The following is a 12556-nucleotide window of genomic DNA, read 5'->3' on the forward strand; positions in this document are numbered from 1 at the left end:
ATTTTCCTGAACTTCCTAGGCATCTTAGTGCTTCTGGCCCTGTCTATACATGAATGTCATACACAGAGATATTCTCATATCCCAGACTTTCAGGAGCTGAAAGGCCTGAAAGAGAATGAAAAAATGTCTCTTCTAGATCTCATCCTTGAGCAGCAGAGAAATTAAGTAAATTTGGATTTGGATTTGGATTCAGTTACAGCAAAGCAAAATACTAAAGTTCTTTCATATAACTTATCACCACAACCATGCACTTAAGAATGACTGCTCTCCTTTTGTGTTTTTGTTTGTTTGTTCGTTTGTTTTTAAAGTAAAGAAACTGAGGTTCAGGAGCTCAAATGATTTAAGGTGACAAACCTAGTGAGAGTCTTGGTTCACTGCTCCTTTTCCAAATATAGTCTCCTACCCCTGGGGGCTATAGACAGGATTTAGAAGTTCCTGGACTCAAGTGCCTTGGACTGCAAGGAGATCCAACCAGTCCATTCTGAAGGAGATCAGCCCTAGGATTTCTTTGGAAGGAATGATGCTAAAGCTGAAACTCCAGTACTTGGCCACTCATGCGAAGAGTTGACTCATTGGAAAAGACTCTGATGCTGGGAGGGATTGGGGGCAGGAGGAGAAGGGGACGACAGAGGATGAGATGGCTGGATGGCATCACTGACTCGATGGACTGAGTCTGAGTGAACTCGGGATTGGTGATGGACAGGGAGGCCTGGCGTGCTGCGATTCATGGGGTCGCAAAGACTCAGACACGACTGAGCGACTGAACTGAACTGAACTGAACTGAACTGAATAATGTCTTTGCTTGTCTACCTCACCTATAAGACTGTGGGCTCCTTGAAGGAAGGAGTTTCAGAGTTTATCGTGAGTCCCAGGTGATATATAACCTGGGTTGAGATGCTGTTACCCCATTCCAAGGGCCTTGGCACTCAGTAAATGTCGGCAGAACTGACCCCTGTCCCTAAAGCAAGGACAGCTAGTCCTGTAAGCCCTAGACCCACAGGTTCTGTGTCGAGTGAAATCTGCTGTAAGCGCTGAGGCCCAGGGGCAAAAGCAGCAAAGCCCACCACCTAACAGTCGTCACAGGGCCAATGTGTACCAAGTCCCTACTGTGGGCCCAGCAGGTGTTAGACTTCACTTGGATTATCTGTTCTCTGGTTCTTAAGGGGAAACAAGTGTGGTCCCCAGACCAGCAGCATCAGCGCCACCTAGGAACTTGTTAGAAATACGGATTTTCAGGCTCCGTCCAGACCTGCTGAATCAGACCCTCCGGTGATGGGGTCCAGTGATCATGAGCTTTAACAAGCGTTCCAGAGATCTTGATCCATGCTCAAACTTGGCCCCACTGATTTGATTTCACCCTCTCAATAATCTTAGGGAAGATGGGAGATTAACTCAACTGGTAAAGAAGCCACCTACAATGCAGAAGACCCCAGTTCAATTCCTGGGTTGGGAAGATCTGCTGGAGAAGGGATAGGCTACCCACTTCAGTATTCTTGGGCTTCCCTGGTGGCTCAGAGGGTGAAGAATCCTCCCGCAATTTAGGAGACCTGGGTTCAATTTCTGGGTTGGGAAGATCCCCCGGAGAAGGGAATGGCTACCCACTCCAATATTATGGCCTGGAGAACTCCATGGACAGAGGAGCCTGGCAGGCTACAGTCCATGGGGTCACAAAGAGTCTGAAATGACTAAGTGACTTTCGTTTTCACCAAAGAGGACAGTGGAGCTTAAGGAAGTCAAGTGACTTGTCTGAGGTCACACAGCTGGTACATGGCAGAGATGAGAGTGCAGTTAAGTCTCTCTGACTCCACAAGGGGGCGCTCTGACCCAACATACCTCCTAAGACATTTCCTCCATCAGCATCTGAGCCCTGACTCAGGACCTTCTCCATAGGGTCCAGGTACTGGGTTGAGGGGCTCAGGAATTGGTGCCCCGTCCCTCCTGGGAGCAGATGTGGGAATAGGGGCAGCTGGGAAGGGCTGGAGGGAGTTCAGTCCTCCTGCTCCAGCAAACAGGGCCTTACCGTCCTTCCACAGGTCGGCCATAAACTTGTCAGAAGAGGCGTTGAGGAGGGAAGTCACATTGTCATTCAGCGGGTCCATGTTCTTGGTCAGCCAGGCGCTGGCATTGTAGTCCACCTGTCAAGGACCACCCCACCAGTCAGGTGCTTCTGCTTTAGTTATGAACTAAGGGCCCCAGACTTCTTCCCCCACTGCCCTGGATCTTCTCAAGTCAGAGAGGAAACATGAGTGGCTACCATAATGGGAATCCACAAACACCAATAAAGGAACCGACAAATCAGAACTTTGAAGGGCCCTGCGCACAGTAGGCCTCAGCCATGACCTACCGGGAAAGGCTCGTCTCTATCCCTGCCTTCTCCAAGTATGCTTCCTCTGGCAGCCTCCTCCTTAAGAGCCCAGCACGATGCCTGAGATTTCCCAAAGGTATGGAGCTTTGCTGGTGGCGAATACCCTCCCCTCACACTCAACATTCACCTCTCCTCCAGCAAAGGCTTGACAACAATCTGCTTTTAAATTAAATCTGGGACCTCTTTTTAATCTTACTATTTTGACTATGAAATGGAAGGAACTGATCGAATAGTTCTGGTGGGGTTTTACATTATATGGGTTGTTACACTGATGGGCAGGTCTGATCTTGGCTGTGTGCCAATAGAACTTTATTTATAAAAACAGGCCATGGGCCAGGTTTGGTACCTCGGCTGTAGTTCGCCAACCCCTGGTTTGGAGTATTGCCTGTTTCTATGATGTAGTGGATATACCAGGGAGTCAATAAATGTCTGCAAGCCAGACTGAGTTATGTCTTTTCTACGTGATCCAGGCCTCTCCGGAGCCATAGGGAAAGGTCCTGTATATTAAGAACTATAATATGATGATGATGGTGATGACAATGATGATGGAGGAGACGCGTAGGGGAAAGGGGGGAGGAAGGAGGAGAAAGAAGAAATAGAAGACAGATTTCTTGGGTGGCACAAGCTGGCAATGGCAAACCCAAGGCCCATGATAAAGGAGATTTCTGTTGGACTCAAAAGTTGGTTTATTGGTCACCCCATTCCAGCTGGCCCTTCCTGTTCAGAGTCTATACAGGAAAGAACTGCCTGGCTACCATGAAAGTGAAATTTGCTCAGTCCTGTCTGACTCTTTGCAACCCCATGGACCGTCCATGGAATTCTCTGGGCCAGAATATTGGAGTGGGTAGCCTTTCCCTTCTCCAGGGAATCTTCCCAACCCAGGGATTGAACTCAGGTCTCCCACATTGCAGGCAGATTCTTTACCAGCTGAGCCACAAGGGTAGCCTGGCTACCATAGTTGGAGTGTATTAGTGGCCTCTCTAATATACATCTCATATATGTCTATAATATACAACATATATATTAGCCTTTTATAGCATATATATTCTCTATCTTTAATATACAGGTATCATACATACATTAGCCCATTATATGTTATATCTCTAAATCTTGTCCCTTACTGATGCTTAGACAAATCATGTATAAGGCTTGGTTGGGGTCTGACTTACACCAGAGGCCTCTGGGTCCCGCCACTCCTAAGCTGCTCTTACTTGGAACATCCTGCTTGGGTCCCCTGGGATGAAGAGGCCCCTGGGACATTTGCCTGGTACCTTTCCGGCGTAGTGGATGATAGAGAATTCAGTTTTGTCCTTGAGCTGCTTGGGCTTCTGAAACTTGGGGTGGCTGCCCTGCTCCGTGCACAGCTTCTCCACAAAAGACTTGTCTGTGGCTTTGGGGAACCAGCACTCCTCGTCCAGCAGGGCCAACACACCTGGGGGGTTGGTCTGTGGAAGACAAGCAGATCATAGCAAGGGCACCCGAGCCTCAGGCTGGCCACCCAAACACATGCGCAGGCTCCATTAGCATATCTCCTTACCTATAAAGATGGATTTACACGCTCCATCTCCACCCCCTCAATCTATCCTCATAGTATTCTGTGCCCAATGGACCAGCACTAGGGATGCAAGCGCCGGGAAGCATGCACAACATCACAAAGATTTCATACTTCTAGTCATAAATTGTGTTCCTTTACAAATAAATTCACCTAAGGGTTCCTTTGAGTAAAGTGCTCCCCTATGGCTGAGACAGTTTAAACTAAGGCGTCAGGAGCACCATCAAATCTGCACATGCTATTTGCTCTGCTGGAATGTTCTTTACTTTTTAGACTCAGATCAGAGAAGCCTTTCCTGGCTATTCTGTCCAAAGCAGGCATCCCTAAAGCACTCTCAGCTTTGCTCTTATCAGGAGTTTCAGTTGCTTCTCTTTTTTGTCTAGTTTCATCGTCTGCTCCTCCAGGAGGGCAGGGACTGTGTCCATCTGGTTCACTGTTACATCGCAGACTCTAAAGAGAGGGCCCAGCATACAGCTGTTTAGTCGCTAAGTTGTGTCCAACTCTTTTGCAACACCGTGGACGGTAGCCTGCAAGGCTCCTCGGTCTATGGGATTTCCCAGGCAAGGATACTGGAGCTGGCTGCCATTTCCTTCTCCAGGGGATCTTCCTGACCCAGGGATCAAACCTGCATCTCCTGCATTGGCAGGTGGATTCTTTACAGCTGAGCGTATAGTAGGTCATTCAATAATGTAGGTCAATCAATGGTTGTTCAATAATGATCTCTTGTGCACCTACTACGTGCATGGTTCCAGGAGTTCGGGATGGGTCAGCAAACAAAAGCAAGATCCTTGCTTTTGGGAATGAATGACTGGAGAGAGGAGGGGAGGGACGGGCACGGTGGGGAAGGGAAGAAAGGGGAGGGATAAAAAGAAGCAACAGTTTCGATAGGAAAATGTGGGCTAAAGGACACGGTAATTTAGTTCACGAAGATTCAGTTTACAGCCTTTCAGGACTTGGGGAAGCTGTGCCCGAGTGGAGACAGCACAGGGTCTGCGTGCCGGCTGCACGTGCGTGATGTGGGGCCTCACCGGCCGCTCGATGAGCTCAATGCAGGGCTGCAGGTCCAGCCCGAAGTCGATGAAGTTCCACTCGATGCCCTCGCGCTGGTACTCCTCCTGCTCCAGGATGAACATGGTGTGGTTGAAGAGCTGCTGCAGCTTCTCGTTGGTGTAGTTGATACACAGCTGCTCGAATGAGTTCACCTGAGCAACAACACCGGGGAGACCCGTGAGCATTATGGTCCACGACTCGGGGGCCCGAGGAGCTCCGTGCTGGAGAGACCCTATACCGGACACCCTTTCCACGAGCCTGCCCTGCCATTTCAGCACCCAGAGAGGGCTCAGGCCCCACTGAAGGCTTCCCGGGGCTCATGAGGGCTGGTAAGAGTTACTTATTCCCATGTCACATGGTTTTAAGAATGCTGATCTCCATCTGCACAATGATTTATAGACAGAATAACCATGTAAGGTATTTCAACACCCCAATTTTTTTTTTGGCAATACCCCATGCCATGGGATCTTAGTTCCCCAACCAGGGATTGAACCTGTCCCCTGCAGTAGAAGTGCAGAGTCTTAACCCCTGGAGTGCCAGGGAAGTCCCTCATTATCCCCATATTACAGATGTGGAAACTGAGGCTCAAAGAGGGAGATATGTTTTGGAATATCTGTTTTGGGCATATTCTCTTTCACTGAGAACTTCCCTCCAACTCATGGGAGTGGGATTTAGTAGCCATTTTATGCTCTTTGAAGTACTGCTGCTGCTGCTGCTAAGTCGCTTCAGTCATGTCCGACTCTGTGCGACCCCATAGATGGCAGCCCACCAGGCTCCCCTGTCCCTGGGATTCTCCAGGCAAGAACACTGGAGTGGGTATGAAGTACTGAAAGACCCTAAAAACAGTGCTTGGCTCTGAGATGACCATGTGACCCAACTCAGGTAAGATTCAACGACACTCAATTCCAAGATGTGAGATGGAACTACTGGAAAGAACTGGAACTGGTTGGAACTAAGAGGCAGTCTGGATCGATGGCAGCCACACTGCCACCATGAGGGGAGAGCCCGCTTGAGAATGAAGCCAAAGTGGAGGATAGCGGAGAGAGGGAGATGGCAGGAGTTCATGTCCCGCCTGTTGGATCCAGCTGTACCTCTGGCCTCTGTTTACAAACCAGTACATTCCCCACTGGATTTCTGTCTCTAATACCCTCAAAGATTTAACCTTCATGAGACAGCTTCCCACCCTATAGTACTTCCCACCCTATAGTAGCTGTCTGCCTTTCTCCAAAAATAATGAATTTCTCTAAATGGAAGCTAATTTCCAGAGAACCCGGACTATGTCTATTGCGATCCTGCCAAGTTGTACCTCAAAGATCTCAAACCCAGCGATGTCCAGGATCCCCAGGAACGAAGCCCCTTGCCGGTGGGTCTTGTCCAGGGCTTTGTTCACTCGGGTAAGTATCCAGCGGAAAAGGCGCTCATAAGTGGCCTTGGCCAAAGCTTCTACGGCAAAGTCTGCCTGCAGGGAGTAAGGGGACAGGGTTACTCCCAATGGGTGCATTTTCACAAGAGCCTGACTGGTGGTCCTGGATTTTTATACTCCCTCTATCTACAATTACTCCTTAAAAGATAAACAAAGAAAAGGAAAGTATACCATCTCTACAACTGGCAATAAGGGACAGAGTGGTTAGACCTAAGGAATGGCGATGTGGCTAAGTAGTCACTTTCTACCAGAGGGACCTGGAACACAGTGGAGCCTGCTCCACCCCAGGGTCACTTAGAGGCAGTCAGTCCTGCCTCTAGAAAAGGTCCAGAGACATTTCTAAAGGTTAACTCAGCCCTCATACCTTCAACTAAGAGATCAAGATGAGGTCAGGAGTGAGAGCCTCTGATGTTCTCGCTCAGCCAGGGTTGTACCTTCAGGACCTGACACGGGACTTTGATTATTCCAGTACTGGATATACAGGGGATAAAAAAATGGATGGATGGATGGATGGGTGGATGGAAAAGTCCTTCCCTGAAAGCCAACAGGAAGTTTAGGTCTTTTGAGCATGAGCCACCCATTATCCTTGTTGGGCACATGCAGTAAATGGTATACTTTCCTTCACCACAAATTGGCTTTGCTGCATGGTTGATTAACAGACCCAAGTTTGGTTAGGTAACAGATGCATGAATGGGTGGGTGGGTGGATGGATGGATGGGTGAATAGATGGACGGGTGGATGGGTGGATGGATGGATGGATGGGTGGGAGGGTGGATGGATGGAAGGGTGGATGGATGGAAGAGTCTTCAGGAATAAATGACAAATGCAGGAATAAATGGCAAATGCATCACTTACCTGTTCTTTGGTTTGAGCCTTCTGCACCACATCCCGCCCAACTTTGATACGTGGGGTCAAGATGGATCTGGTGAAATCTGTCACATTAATTCCCATGAGGTGGCAAACTTTCTGAGCCGCTGGATGGAGGAAAGAAACATATTAAGTGCATCACAAAAGTGAAGGCTTGGAAAAGAAGGCATATTGCATGTGATATCTGTGACCTGTGGATACACTTTTTTCTCGATGTGGAACATGACAGTGACCACAGCATGAAAGAGTCCTATAAGCTGCTGTCATTAGTGGCCTCACCCCCAGCGTCTTACCAAGAGGCAGTGATGGGGCTGGGATGGAGGTGTGCCCCAACTGGGGGCTTCGGGCCAGAGCCAGGTTCAGCTCCTCGCTCTTTTCCCACTTCTTAGCCATGTGCTTTTTTGGAAATGCTATTTAACTTCCCAAACTCTAGCTTGCAGAAATGGTCAGCTATTTGGTATGTTGTTTGATTGTCAATGGGATTAAATGAGGTAGGTATATACCTGACATATAGTTAAATTCAATAAGCATTTGTTCTGCCATCCCAAGATATATGTGGCAATATATGCAGAGAGAAAAATATTGGAAACAACTTAAATGTTTGTTCACAAGGGAACAAACAAATATATCACGGTATTTTTGTAAGTATTTTTTCTCTAGAAAAAAAGTTGCAAGATGATGTCTATAGTGTGATATCATCCATGTAAATAAAAAAACACACTCACAAAACACCACTGTATATTGTTCAGATATATGTGTGTGAGGGTATAAACATAAGACCAGAAGGGTATCTGGTAAAGTACAATTGTGCTTGTCAGGAGGTTCAGGGAGAAGAACGAGACCCAGCTGGGAGAATGAGAGACGTCAGTCTTGTCTATACTGTGTCTCGTTTCATTCTAAAGATAAAGAAGTATTCAAAAATAGTCACAAATGTCTATTCTGAATGGTGGACATGTGGGCTCTCGTATTCATGTAGTTCTGCATTTAAAAAGGTTTTCTCAAAAAAAAAAAAAAAATCCAACGTTAGCTGCTTCCTAAATGTGAGGACTAGCGACATACAATGGTCTGGAATGGTGTGAGGTGGACGATAGATCGTGTAGTTTTAGGATTTTTCCCCCCGTCTTTTTGCAAAGGTGCTCTTTTCATTTCTGTTTCCCTGAGGGTCTCTCCTCAGAATGAGATTTTCTTTAACTTGCCATTTTGGGGAGTGTAAGACATAAGAAACAACTGGAAGTTCAAAAGGGAGCTTGGAAAAGCAGCCCAATATTGAGACAGGGGTGTTGAGGCCACAGGTGAGCAAGCTGGGAACCTGAGTCATCCTTCTGGATCAGCCGCCAACAAGCATGGTGGTATCCAGCCATCTTTTTGAAACACAAAACACTGTTTATTTGCAGGTAGGGCTGTCAGATTTAGGAAAAACATACAGGACACCCAGTGAAACTTGAATTTCGGATAAGCAATGAAGAATTTTTAATATAATTATGTCCCCAGTATTGCCTAGGACATACTTACAATCAGAAGTATTTATCTGAAATTCAAATTCCACTGGGCATCCTGTGTTTTATCTGACAACCCCACTTCAGGGAAACATGAGGTCTGTATCCCCAACAAGACCATACACGGCATAAGAAATGGGGTGGTGATTTGGGAGAATGGCATTGAAACATGCATAATATCATATATGAAATGAGTTGCCAGTCCAGGTTCGATGCATGATACTGGATGCTTGGGGCTGGTGCACTGGGACGACCCAGAGGGATGGTACGGGGAGGGAGGAGGGAGGAGGGTTCAGGATGGGGAACACATGTATACCTGTGGTGGATTCACATTGATATTTGGCAAAACCAATACAATATTGTAAAGTAAAAAATAATAATAATAATAATAATTAAAAAAGAAAATTAAAAAAAAAAAGAATGGGGCGGTTCCTTCTCATTTCTCACTGTATCCCACTGCCCGGCATTTAGCAGGTGTTCAAAAATACTCGTTTAACAAAATAAATGAGTGTGGGGTTTTAGAAGAGATACTCCCTAAGGGTCCTATCTCATCCAAAACCTAGTTTTCCCCCCAACACTCTGACTGGAGAATTTTCCACGTAGGATCTTCAGCAGTGAAAAGTCTGAAAAAAGGATCAAGTGATAGCAACCCAGTCTAGTTCTTATTAACACCCCAGATATCCTCAGCCAGAAAAATAACCAAGACAATGTGACCTTTCCTCCCGTCACCAAAGTCATCAGTTATCACAAAAAAAGCAGCAGGCACCTGTGTTATCCGGCATGGAAGCCTGGTCTGTGTTTCTTTCCTTCTTGAAGACAATATTTCCGAGTTGCAGGACAGATGACACCACCCTCAATATGGCTGGAGTGAGGAGAGAAGACCAGATGAGACAGAAATGCCAACATCAAGATCCAGAGTCTGTAAGTCACTGAGGACCCGGAGGTGGCCTACAGCTTTCCCCGAGAGACTCCGTTCTGAGCCTTTCTCTAGTCTTGTTCGGTCACTAACTTGTGTCTAACTGGAAAAAGCCAAACAACCCAATTGTGCTAAGAGGAGAGAACAGAATATTTTTGGATTGTTGCTAAAAAGCTTGTACTACAATGGAATTATGTGCAGGAGGGCATGGAAATCTATAGCTTGAGGACCAAATCCAGCTCATTACCTGCCCTTGAAAATAAAGTTTTATTGGAACCCAGCCAAACTCATTCACTTACATGCTGTCTATAGCTGTTTGCACGCTAAATGGCAGAATTCAACAGTTGCCATGGAAATCGTATGGCCTGCCTGGTAAGGCTGAAATATTTACTATATGGCCCTTTGATACATCAAGGAGATTGAATGATTAACAATTACAAACAAACAAACAAAAAATCCTGCTGTATCTCACAAACATGAATGCTGAAGGAAGGCCTCCAGATGCAAACAAGAACATATCACATAAATCCATTTAACAGGCACATCTAGGCCGCTGGAAGTCAGGACGGTGGTTATCCTTGGCTGGGGAAGTTACAAGAAGAGGCATGAGGAGTTTCATGGGGGCTGGTGGTGTTTGTGTTCTCTTAGTTAAAATAGGCACCAGTTACGCAAGTGTGTTCGGTGTGTAAAAATTCATCAACTATATACACTTACACACAACCTTCTAAATGTAAATTTTACGTCAATAAACTATATCTAAAGAGAAAACAGAACCCTGTGCTTCTGAGCATGCTCTGGCTGGGTGTGTGAACGTTCATGTTGGGATGAAGAAAGGGGAGTCTTTTCCACTGGTTGTCGAGGCATCTCCAGACAAAACAGTGTGTTGCCAGACCCTGGGAACCCTTCTGACGCCAGACTCAGTCCATGCCGCTGTCAAAATGGTTTCTGAGCCTGAAATCCTCCCAAGACCACGAGTTCCTGGAGCGCAGGGGGCTGTCCGATCTTCTTTATATTCCCCTAACCTTCTCCAGGGTCCAGACACACATGGGGGAGGGAGGGTAGATGGATGGATGGAAAATGAAGTGATGGATGGACGGAAGGAAGGAAGATGGATGATGGATGGATCAGTGTATGGTTAGATAATAGATGGATGATCAATTAGTGGATTGATCAATATAGATAGAGGATGGAGAGATGGATGGATGGACGGATGGATGGACGATGAAGAGATGGATAGATGGATGGATGGATGGAGGACTGATCAATGCAAATACTTGGCTTTAGATTACCTGAGGTGCAGGTCACCCAGGATTTCCAAGAAGAAATCACTGTTTCAAGAACAAAACATAGAGATTCCAGCCTACTTTGATTCCTCAGGCCAAATTAGGGATGACAATCTTTTTTGGGGGGATTTTTTGGAACCTTTTGGGACCTTTTGGGCTTCCCTGATAGCTCAGTTGGTAAAGAATCGCCTGCAATGTGGGAGACCCCGGTTTGATTCCTGGCTTGGGAAGACCCGCTGGAGAAGGGATGGGCTACCCACTCCATTATTCTTGGACTTCCTTTGTGGCTCAGCTGGTAAAGAATCCACCCACCATGCAGGAGACCTGGGTTCCATCCCTGGGTTGGGAGGATCCCCTGGAGAAGGGAACAGCTATCCACCCCAGTATTCTGGCCTGGAGAATTCCATGGACTCTATAGTCCATGGGGTCACGATAAAGCTTTACTACAACTGTTCTCACATGTTAGGGACCCTGGCCCAGCTCAGGAGGAGAAAGGCCTAGACCACCCACCTATATGCTCCCACTCACCACTGGAGAAACTTTCCTCTCAAGTGAACAAAGTTTCTGTCAAAAGGAAACAGCTGAGGCAGTTTCTTTGATAACATCTATGAAGGGGCTCTATAAACCATCAGGTGCAATACTCACAGTTCTTAAAATGAAAGTCTAAATGAGGGATTGCTGAAATGCCTGCATTATAAGTAGTGAAACTCAGGATTTCTCAGCCCAGGCACTAGTGAATTTTTGGCCCAGATAGTTGATTGTGGGGGTGTTTAGCTGCATCCTTGCTGTCTAACCACTAGATGTCAGTATTGCTGTCTCTGTGTGCAGTCGCTAAATCATGTCCGACTCTGCGACCCCACGGACTGCAGCATGACAGGCTTCTCAGTCCTTCACTATCTCCCAGACTTTGCTCAAATTCATGTCCATTGAGTCGGTAACGCTATCTAGCTATCTCAGACTCTGTCAGTAGTGCTACCCTTTCCCAAGTTACGACAACCAAAAATGTATCCAGACGTTGCCAATTGTCCGCTGGGGGCCACCCCCCCCAACCCTGGTTGAGAACCCCTGGTCTACTTGAGAAAAGCAGATCGATGGGGACTGCAGGGACTCATGGGGACCCTGTATGAAAGGCGACACCCTCGACTCCAATCATGGCCACAAGGGAGGCAAACCCAGAGCTGCCAGACTTCTGCTTTTTCCAAAGATGATGGGGAAACCCAGATTTTCATGTGAAATCTACCCAAGTTTAAAATTAACAACTTGGAGACTTCCCTAGTGGTTCACAGGTTAAGAATCCACCTCGCAGTGCGAAGGATGTGGGTGCGATCCCTGGTTGGGGAGCTAAGATCCAACATGACAGGGGCAACTAAGCCTGTGCACCACCACTAGAGAGCTGGCATGCTGTGACCAAGAGCCTACATGCTGCAACTAGGACCCAGCACAGCCAAGTAAATGAATAATAAATTTAAAAATAAATAATAAAAAATAATATAATCAACAACTCTAACATGGAGGTCAGTCTCTTCTGTGGGCTCCGGTGCTGCCAGTTTGCACTTCCTTGTGTAGATAACACTGTCAGAAATGACAAAAGAGCAGTCACCACT

General features: G+C 46.8%; 1 protein-coding gene across 2 annotated transcripts in view; it reads right to left on the reverse strand.

The window, feature by feature from the left end:
• Positions 1–12556, reverse strand: part of MYH11 (myosin, heavy chain 11, smooth muscle) — a 130093-nt gene that overhangs the window by 37923 nt on the left and 79614 nt on the right. For both annotated transcript variants that reach the window (XM_010839893.1, XM_010839894.1), the window contains exons 10-15: positions 9520–9615; positions 7246–7364; positions 6274–6426; positions 4946–5119; positions 3637–3810; positions 2021–2135 (exon numbers count right to left, since the gene is read on the reverse strand). In XM_010839893.1, the coding sequence (XP_010838195.1) occupies positions 2021–2135; positions 3637–3810; positions 4946–5119; positions 6274–6426; positions 7246–7364; positions 9520–9615 (831 nt within the window). The remainder of the gene's footprint in view (positions 1–2020; positions 2136–3636; positions 3811–4945; positions 5120–6273; positions 6427–7245; positions 7365–9519; positions 9616–12556) is intronic.

Source organism: Bison bison, unplaced genomic scaffold (genome assembly GCF_000754665.1).
Source record: "Bison bison bison isolate TAMUID 2011002044 unplaced genomic scaffold, Bison_UMD1.0 scf7180017864135, whole genome shotgun sequence".
In the NCBI taxonomy this organism is placed as follows: Eukaryota; Metazoa; Chordata; class Mammalia; order Artiodactyla; family Bovidae; genus Bison; species Bison bison.